This window comes from Megalobrama amblycephala, linkage group LG12 (assembly GCF_018812025.1).
Source record: "Megalobrama amblycephala isolate DHTTF-2021 linkage group LG12, ASM1881202v1, whole genome shotgun sequence".
Lineage (NCBI taxonomy): Eukaryota > Metazoa > Chordata > Actinopteri > Cypriniformes > Xenocyprididae > Megalobrama > Megalobrama amblycephala.
The window spans coordinates 11107890-11117991 of record NC_063055.1 but is presented as its reverse complement, the minus strand read 5'-3'; the positions used below and the strand labels follow the sequence as shown (position 1 = coordinate 11117991).

Sequence of the window (10102 nt, the reverse complement as noted above, 5' to 3'; positions counted from 1 at the left end):
CACAAATTCCCCAAACCTTCCAGTATATTACTACATTTAACATATGCATAGCTTTGTTAGTTTTCATAACTTCCATTTCCACTGTTTGACTTGTTATGATAGCTACTAATATTAACTTTGTACAGCTTCGTTCAAATGACAATAAACACTCTATCTTATGTAATATCCAAGTTATTGGTTCCAGAAGTCATCTTTGTATTAAAGTAAGCCACAGTTCGGCATGTGACGTCAGACGCATGGTTTTTCTCGCCGCGCGCACTCCTCCCCGCGAGCACTCAGGCAAAGTGTAAAAATGGCGTCCATCATGGAGGGGCCGCTGAGCAAATGGACTAACGTCATGAAGGGGTGGCAGTATCGCTGGTTCGTACTGGACTATAACGCCGGGTTGCTGTCATATTATACTGTAAGTCTTTCTTGTTCGGCTGCGAGATATGAGCGAGGGTTTATCGCTTAGTGGCCCGTTCTACGATCGTTTAATGCTGGGAAGGGAAGCGAGCACTTGCAGGCCTGTCAGGAGTTGGGAATCTCAGCTGGTTGGGGTGGGGCTTGGTTTGAGTGACTGCGACTTCAACCAATCCGGGCTTTGCTGGGGAAGCCGTTAGCCAATGAGCAGTTAGACGCGATGTGTTGCCAACAGGAAGGCCACCTCCCTAGGAAAAAATGCTTACAGTAGTATAGTTTAGTTTGCAAAATTTGAAGGGTGGAGGCGTCCACATGTGACGGCTGTTTTGAACGCATTAGCTGCTGAGTATTAAATGTGTTAACGCACATTTCTAGCTTTCATACTTGCATCCGAAAACCTCCTATAATGTTCAAACACAAGGTAAATAGCTAAGCTAAGAGCTGCAGTTCCTGTCAGTAAATCATCCACAGTTAAACTCTCAGTTTGGTTAATGTCTACATATATAAGCCATATATATTTTTAGTGATTGGTTAATGACACTGTCAATAAATGTTAAATGGGTAAAAATTAATTCTTTAGTCTAATCTTCGCTAATACTGTATGTAATTAAGACCCAACAACTCAAACTGACTGTCACACTGTCAGATAGAAAGCTGAAAGTAATACTTTCTTATATATATATATATTATATGTATGTATGTGTATATGTGTGTGTGTGTGTGTGTGTGTGTGTGTGTGTGTAAAGGTATATTTATCTTCTTCTTATTATTATTATTATTATGTTATACATACATACATACATACACAACACACACATATATACCTTTACCTTAATGTGTGTGCAAGTATTTTTTTTCTAGTACCCCATTAAGTCTAAGTTTGCAGTGTACTACCATATGTATTGAATATTAATATAAAGGATATCATATACGTGTGTGTATATATATATATATATATATATATATATATATATATATATATATATATATATATATATATATATATATATATATATATAATGATTTTAGAATCTACAGAAAAATGGCAGAACGATAGTTTTATATATATATATATATATAAGGCCAAGAGTATCGTTCTGCCATTTTTCTGTATATTCTAAAATCCAGGCTGGTTACATGTATGGTCTTTGACCCAACACATCAATTTGTGAACCTTTTAAATCTTCTTTGGCAAAATGAGACTTGGACATATTTCAGCACTGTGTTGGTCATTTATCAAACCGCTCCTTTTATCACTCTGTCTCCTCCTTCAGTCCAAGGACAAGATGATGCGTGGCTCTAGAAGAGGCTGTGTGCGACTTCGGGTAAGAAGCTTTCTTTATTGTTAGAGCAGGAAGTTGAATCTGGCCTCACTCTTTTTTTTTTCCTGTCCATCATTTCAGTGATTGACATCTGTCCTCGTTCTGACTATTATTTTTGTTTGGCTATACTATTAATTTCACTCTGGCTGCCCTTGAGAATCTGCCCTCAGGATATTATAGCATGGATGAAGAATTTCAAATAAGTATGTGACATGATTTTATGCCTAATGCATTGTATTTTTAATAGAGGTAGAATGTGAGTCTAAGATCTTCCCTAAGGTGTCTAATATTAGGGGTTAAGGTCTGGGTTTTATGCAGAACTGTGCAGTTCTTCGACAACATTGTGATAATAGAACAATGGGCCCTTCCCAAAGGTATTGCAGAAGGTCTTTGTATAGTTTAGCATTAAGATTTGTTTTGACTGGAATTATTAGAACATGAGGTAAGTGAAATGCCTCACCTATTAAACACAATGCTGTGAAAACTCTTCACCAGCAGATGGCACACTCTCTAGTTTAATATGCAGAGGACAGACATGTAATATGTAGATTTAATGCAGAGGAGAATTGTTGTAATATACAGAATGTACAGAAGAGTAATTTAGTTGTAGTAAAATACAGGCTAAAAACAGTAAAAGACATTATCACGCATGTTTTATGTTTCTAATCCCAATTATGCCAATAGTAATGTTTCATTTTAGATGGTTGAAATTCCTCTGAGAACTGTTTGTAGTTACATTGCAATTAAGGGTTTTGTGTAACTCATGTAATGTCAATATATTACACAGCTTTAATTGGTGTCGTAAATAAGAAATTGATTCTTGTCTGAGAGTGAGTAGTTAACCTAAATTTAAAGGGTTAGTTCACCCAAAAATGAAATTTCTGTCAATGATTACTCACCCTCATGTCGTTCCACACCAGTCAAGTCACCTTTATTTATATAGCGCTTTTTACAATGCAGATTGCATTAAGACCGTCGTTCATCTTCAGAACACAAATTAAGATATTTTTAATGAAAACCGAGAGATTTTTTTTTTTTTATCCCCCTATGTCTAGAGAAGTATAAAGACATTGTTAAAATAGTCAACGTGACTACAGTGGTTCAACCTTAATGTTATGACGAGAATACTTTTTGTGAGCAAAAACAAAACAAAAATAATGACTTTATTCAACAATTTCTTCTCTACCCTGTCAGTCTCCTACGCTGTTTGCGTTCAGCGCTTCAAGGTTCTACGTCAGAACGCCGACTTATTATTGGCCGTCGCTGTTCACATAAGCAGCACGACGCATGTGTGTGATGCTGACGCAGGAACCGGCCAATAATAAGTCGGCGTTCTGACGTAGAACCTTGAAGCGCTGAACGTAAACAGCGTAGGAGACTGACAGGGTAGAGAAGAAATTGTTGAATAAGGTCATTATTTTTGTTTTGTTTTTGCTCACAAAAAGCATTCTCGCCACTTCATAACATTAAGGTTGAACCATTGTAGTCACGTTGACTATTTTAACGATGTCTTTAGTAACTTTTCTGGACCTTGAATGTGGTAATTACATTGCTTTCTATGGGGGATAAAAAAAACCATAAAAAAATTCATCAAAAATATCTTAATTTGTGCTCCGAAGATGAAAGAAAGTTTTACGGGTGTGGAACGACAGAAATTTCATTTTTGGGTGAACTAACCCTTTAAGTTTGTCTTTCGCAAGCAAAAGCTGAAATGAGGGTGAGTACCCTTTAAGTCAGGCATCAAAAATGCTTTGGGCGTTGGCTTATTTTTCTCAAGGCCTGTGGTCTGATCTGATGTGAGCAGTTGTCGCTCTCTTCCTCTCAGTTACCAGTAAGGGCACTGCTTGTTACATCTGTGTTAAACTTTATATTTCCAGCGTTTTCTTTAATAAACCCTTGGTATGTTTTCAAACTACTCTCTTTAATGTTTTATAATGTTATTATTATATACCGGAATCTGTTATAGTAGTGCATCAGGCATGAAAGAGTTAATAGTCGCATGTTTTTCCTCTGGTCGGTCCTGTAATAATTACAGAATGTGCTGCAGTTTTCTCTCTCTCTTTCTCTGTCCTCCTTTCTCAATTTTCATCTCCATCCCCTTTCTCTCTTTTCTTATTTCCCTCCCTTTCCGCCTTGTTCCATTCTCCCTCTCTTTCTTTTTATCTCCCTTACTCCACCCATTGTTTCCCACCCCTTTCCTTTTCTCTCTCTTCTTATGTGCGTAAGAGAGTGAGGCAGAGGAAAATAGAGAAAGAGAGAGAGAGCGAATGACGTGTCCCTCAGTCTGAATGGCTTTCGCTGCATTCTTTTTTGCAGGGAGCTGTGATTGGAATCGATGACGAGGACGACAGCACTTTCACCATTACCGTGGACCAGAAGACTTTCCATTTTCAGGGTGAGGTCTCCATTCTTTCGTTCTTCTGGGGCTTTTGTCTCGTCCATCTCTTCTCTCATCTTCAGTTGGCACCTCTTGCTGTGATGCTTTTAACCGGTGTTTATAGTGCAGCCATCAGCCGGCTGCTCACGTGTGCCCGGTCCGTCTCTCTCTCTCGCTCTCTCTCTTTCTCTCTCTCTCTTTCTCCATGCTCCTTGTCCCACTCTCCTCTTTCCACTCTGTTTATTTTTGCTCATGCTTACTCATTCTCCCCCACATGCTCTTTTTCATTTTGATTTTAAAGAGGATTATGACATCAGCAACCAGCGTTCTAATGCTAACACGACCCACTCACACTCGCATCAGTTGCGCGCACACAATCCAAACATACATTAGGCCTGGTGTGTTTGTCCGGCTTATCTCTTGTGACCACTGACCGGGACGATATGCAGATTTCATAGCTTTTAGAATTGAGTTCAGAGGCTCACGGATTTTTTTCCAGGATCCGCAGTGAATTTCTACTAGGAATTTCCCCGGAGCTGGAAGAACTCTTGGAGAAACGGAGTAGAACAGACAGTCTCACCACAGACTTACGCAAGGCTGCTGGCTGCTGAGCTCCAGGTTTTTAGCCTCTAGCCTCCACCTTCTCTCACTGGCTCATCTGTCCTCTTCCACCCCCCTTCGCATCCGCCCTGCCGGGGGTGCGTTCACTCTCCCCATGCCCTCACCCACTGCTATGTTCCGACACTGTATGCTGTGGCTTTACAGTAAGAAGGGTAAGGTCACGCTCAGCTGGGACTCGTCTGATTGCATCTTCTGCAGTGACCGTTAATTATTGCGGTTTCCATTGATTAGTCTCGACCATGCTTTGTCTTTATTTACAAATGGAGTTGGCTGGTAGTATTAACTTTCAGTGTGTTAATCGTTCTCAAGAGTTACTGGTGGTTACCTGGCGGCACCATATATAGTATGTTTAGATTGTCATTTTTCAGTCCTGTTGCTTTCTCGCACATATTGAATGAAGAAATTCTTTTTCTTTTTTTCAATTTGGCCTGTAAGATTCATTACCGACCTTTGTAGTATTGTGTGTCAGTTGTGCTATGGTATGCCAATCCATTTTTTCTTTTATTAATGGTGGCATAACTCAACCTGCTGTCTCTGGTTTCCTGTTGTGCGTTTTCATAGTGTGTTTCTATAAGTGTGTAGCGCAGGCTTCGGTTTCAACAATCTCCTCATACCATCCACCTCTCTAGATCCTCAGGGACTCATCCTATCAGTTCTCCTATCGCTGTTTCTTTAGGAGTCATTTACCCTACAGCGGAAATGGTGCCTCCTGATCTCAATGGACCGGAATTGCAGCACAAGTTGCTTGTCTTAATTATTTATGGCTCTTTTTTTAAGGGTTATAGTGCCATGTTGGGTTCAGAATGGTATATTCTTGAGTAAAGTTGTATATTTTGTTGTAGACATGAACAAATTAAGATTTGAATATTGTTATTATTAATAATATTATTCCTATAGTCTGCACACAAATCGATAAATAAATCAATAAATGAGAGGGAATATCCAGTTACTCAAAGGAATCTTTAATTATTTGGATATTCCCTTTCATTTACTGTACTAAATGTAAATACTCACATTATACAAATATATAACAGTAAATGTTTGCTTTTCATAGAAATGTATTTTTCTCTACTTTAAAGTGGCATCAGTGATTGACGCTTTTCATTATAATACAAAGACCTGACTTAAGCTACCATTCTTTTTCTTTTTTTGAAAGAAATGAATACTGTTATTCAACAAGGACACATTACTTTCGATCTTATTGACTTCACAATATCTGAGAGTCAGGGTAGGCAGTAGACACTAAAATTGTGTTTTTAATGTACCAGTTTGCTACAATGATTTCTTCTGAGAAAAACCTACATGCTGGATTTGACAAAGTTTGCGAGGTTTGCGTGATCTTCTGCTATTTTCTTTGGTGATGTCTTTACAGCCTTTTGCAGATGGCTGTGCTTATCAGTTTGTTGCACAATGGTCTATTAATGTGAATTATTGATTTGAGATTTACACGTCCATTAATATTGTGTCATTTTAAGGCAGTTTACAATGCACCGACAGTCACCAGATTACAGTACGACACTTCTCAGACATTCCAAGACTCAACAAATGCTGATTCAACATGTTCAATCTGCAAAAACAAGTGCCAACCAACGGCAAGAGATGACAAGGAAACGCACTGATCTTACAAAACCCGACGAACGTGTCTGTTGCCATTGTTCACCGTCTGTCGGTGCAGAGCTTTTTCTGTCTAGATGGCTGTGCTGGTTGTCTAGCATAAAGTTCGACTTTGTGACACTAAAATGCTTATTAATATTATTGATGAGATTTTGCTGTGTTTGGTGTCAGAGCAGGGTGGAGTGATTTGTAAAGTGAGATGTGTTCAGGTTAAACCTTAGTAAAACTGTGCTGTTGCTTTCTTGTTTCGACATGAAACATCATCAGGATTATAGCAAGCTGCCTACTGGGCTAAAACCAAACGGCATGCTGTTAAATATTAAAAAACAAAGAAACCTTAGTCTAGAAATGCACCTGCTAAATGAAAATATGGTGTTATGAACACTCTCAGGACGATGTGAGCTTGAACTTTCATAGTGAGAATGTAAGAATATAGTTAACCTCCCCATCAGCAAGGTACATGTGAGAATTAGCGGTGAGTTTGACCGGTCAGGACAGGAATATAAGGAGAGGTTCACACAATGTTGGCCACAGAGCCGGCTCAGAGGAACTGTACTTGCTATTTAGAGGACCATCCATAATTCATCATACTCTTCTGTGGCCCAGTATCAGCCCTGCCTGAAAGCCCCTTTATTTTCTCTAAGCTAAAAGCATCTACCTGTCTTCCTCTCAGACACTTGACTGGGGAGAGAAAAAACAGACAGCGTTTAAAAGCGCTCAGCGTCAGACACTGAGCTCCTGCTGGCAGTGAATCAACATTTGCATTCATGCTCCTAAGGGGAAAGAAATAACAGAGAGGCAGAAAAGACATGGAACGTTTGCATGGATGAAGAATGAGCTACTGCTGTGTTTTTTTTTTTTTTTTTTCTCTCTGTCGTCAAACTCTCATGTTTCTGCAGGACAGAGCTGGCAAGGGAATGATGCAGGGAGTCACATGGAAGCTGCAGCGTGTTTAGGAGAGACTGCAGGAACATCGTGCACACACACACGCACACACACACACACATGCGCTCTGTTCCATAGGCAGCATTTTAGAGCTCTTGCCCGACTCGACAGCTTTTTCACAGTATTGGTATAAGGCAGCACACTATGTATTTCTGGACACAGCAATGGATGCACACACTAGGGATGTACCATATCTGTTATTTTTTTATTTTTGAACTCATTGATGTCAGTTTTGGAAATATATCAGCCAATATTAGACATCTGATTATATTTTCCCTATTTTTTACATTTAGATGACCCTTCCCATCATTTAGTGCTCACTTAAAGTTGATCTTTAAAATAATATAACCATATATGTCAACCATACGCCTCTTGAGGGAAGTAGGAGTGACTGGAGGGAGGTTAAGGAGGGCAACAAAGGATCTGGCAGAGGAGGCAGAGAAAGGTAGCTTTTGGCTCTGGCTGAGGAGGAATGATATGTGTTGGGGGAAGAACACCTAACCCCAGACAACAGCTGCAGGGAGAACAGCGACCAGCTGCAGGGGGTGACAGGGAGACGTCCCTGTCACTGCTCCGCCACCAGGAGACGTTCCAGAATTAAAGGAGCGAAACGTTGGTGAATGGTGGTTTCTGGCTGATGACCCTGCAGCTGACCCATGGGCACTGGAGGAGGTGCGACAGGCAGCAATGCCCAGCAGGTGGTAACATCTTCCTGTGCAATTACTACTAGAATATTTTATTTAGAATATTTTAATAATCATGTTTAAAGCAAGTTTTAAAATGAATGTACATTTTTGATACTGTACATTATAGTCTTGTGATGGCTAAATTCACTTGTAGCAATGATTTTAAATCTTAGTTTTTATTTCAATTAATTTTATTTTATTTTGTAATTAAAGTACATTACCATGTAAAAGTTTAGGGTCAGTAAGTGTTTTTTTTGTTTCCAGCAAAGATGGATTAAATTGATCAAAAGAGGCAGTAAAGTCTCTTATATTGTTATAAAAGATTTCTGTTTCAAATAAATGCTGTTCTTTTGAAATTTCTATTCATCCTGTGATGCAAAAACTTGTGAAAATGAGATCCAGGCAGTAAATAAAGTTGATGAAAAATTATTTATTCATTACAATTAAATTTAGCCTCACACGCAAACTTTAATCGATAATGAAAATATTTAATAAAACCAAAAGGTAAAATAACCATCATAAAGTATTAGTCAATAGTTAATAATAAAATTTAGAGTATTGTAAAATCCAGAGTATTGTATCTAATAGATGAAGATCAAAAAGAGCAATAATTAAGACATTTGCAGATAAGAGACAAGAAGTAGAAGTCAAGGAGAGCAAAGGAGGGAAAAAGCTGAATTATCAACAACTCAGTCCATATTATACCATAAGCATACAGGGAAATTCCCAACCCACACAAACTAAATTGATGTTTTTGTTCTAAAAGAAAAGGTTAATTTCACCCACTACGTCATCTACTGGTCCAGTGTCAAAAATAGTTGTTTTTATCACCTATAGGGAATTTTGCAAATCTTACCCTTTTAAATGTCATCAGGAAAAATAACAGACATATTTTGATCAGAATTCAAATGGTTAATTCTGCAGGCGTCCAATGTCTAACCACAAACGTGTCAGCATGACCTGTCACACTAGAACACTTGAAGAACAATTGAACATAGAAATCATACTCTTAAATATAAAATAACCATAAGGGTACAATAACAAGTAAATACTTGAAAATATGATAAGAATTAATCTATAAAGTATGAGTACATAAATATATGAAAGCAAAAGTCATAAGCCATAAATGATTAAAAATAAATATTAACAAAAGTGCATGAATATGAATATTGACCATTTCGGATCCATCATCCTGGAAACAAATATATCATAGTTTCCACTAAAATATTAAGAAGCACAACTGTTTTTAACATTTTAAAGGGTTAGTTCACCCAAAAATTTAAATTCTGTCATTTATTACTTACCCTCATGTCGTTCCACACCCGTAAGACCTTTGTTAATCTTCGGAACACAAATTAAGATATTTAGTTGAAATCCGATGGCTCCGTGAGGCATCCATAGGGAGCAATGGACATTTCCTCTCTCAAGATCCATAAAGGTACTAAAAACATATTTAAATCGGTTCATGTGAGTACAGTGGTTCAATATTAATATTATAAAGCGACGAGAATATTTTTCGAGCGCCAAAAAAAACTAAATAACGACTTATTTAGTGATGGCCGATTTCAAAATAATGCTTCAGGAAGCATCGGAGCACAGATGAATCAGTGTGTCGAATCTGCTGTTCGGAGCGCCAAAGTCACGTGATTTCAGCCGTTGGAAGTTTGACACGCGATCTGAATCATGATTCGACACACTGATTAATTGTGCTTCGATGCTTCCTGCCGCAGTGTTTTGAAATCGGCCTTCACTAAATAAGTCGTTATTTTGTTTTTTTGGCGCTCCAAAAATATTCTCGTCGCTTTATAATATTAATATTGAACCACTGTACTCAAATGAACCGATTAAAATATGTTTTTAGTACCTTATGGATCGTGAGAGAGGAAGTGTCATTGCTCCCTATGGAGGCCTCACTGAGCCATCGGATCAACAAAAATATCTAAATTTGTGTTCTGAAGATTAACGAAGGTCTTACGGGTGTGGAACGGCATGAAGGTAAGTAATAAATGACAGAATTTTAATTTTTGGGTGAACTAACCCTTTAATATCGATAATAATTAGAAATGTTTCTTGAGCAGGAAATCATCATATTAGAATGATTTCTGAAGGATCATGTGACACTGAAGCCTGAAGTA

The 10102-nt window shown here is 38.2% G+C and overlaps 1 protein-coding gene across 3 annotated transcripts in view; it reads left to right on the top strand.

Moving 5' to 3' along the window:
* The first annotated feature begins 248 nt into the window (after positions 1-248).
* Positions 249-10102, top strand: part of osbpl9 (oxysterol binding protein-like 9) — a 36997-nt gene continuing 27143 nt past the window's right edge. For 2 of the 3 annotated variants that reach the window (XM_048208694.1, XM_048208693.1), the window contains exons 1-3: positions 249-403; positions 1677-1727; positions 4041-4119. In XM_048208694.1, the coding sequence (XP_048064651.1) occupies positions 293-403; positions 1677-1727; positions 4041-4119 (241 nt within the window). In that variant the 5' untranslated portion in view covers positions 249-292. Of the gene's footprint in view, positions 404-1676; positions 1728-4040; positions 4120-4855; positions 4875-10102 lie in introns of those variants that run through there. The other variant, XM_048208695.1, reaches the window with a different exon arrangement.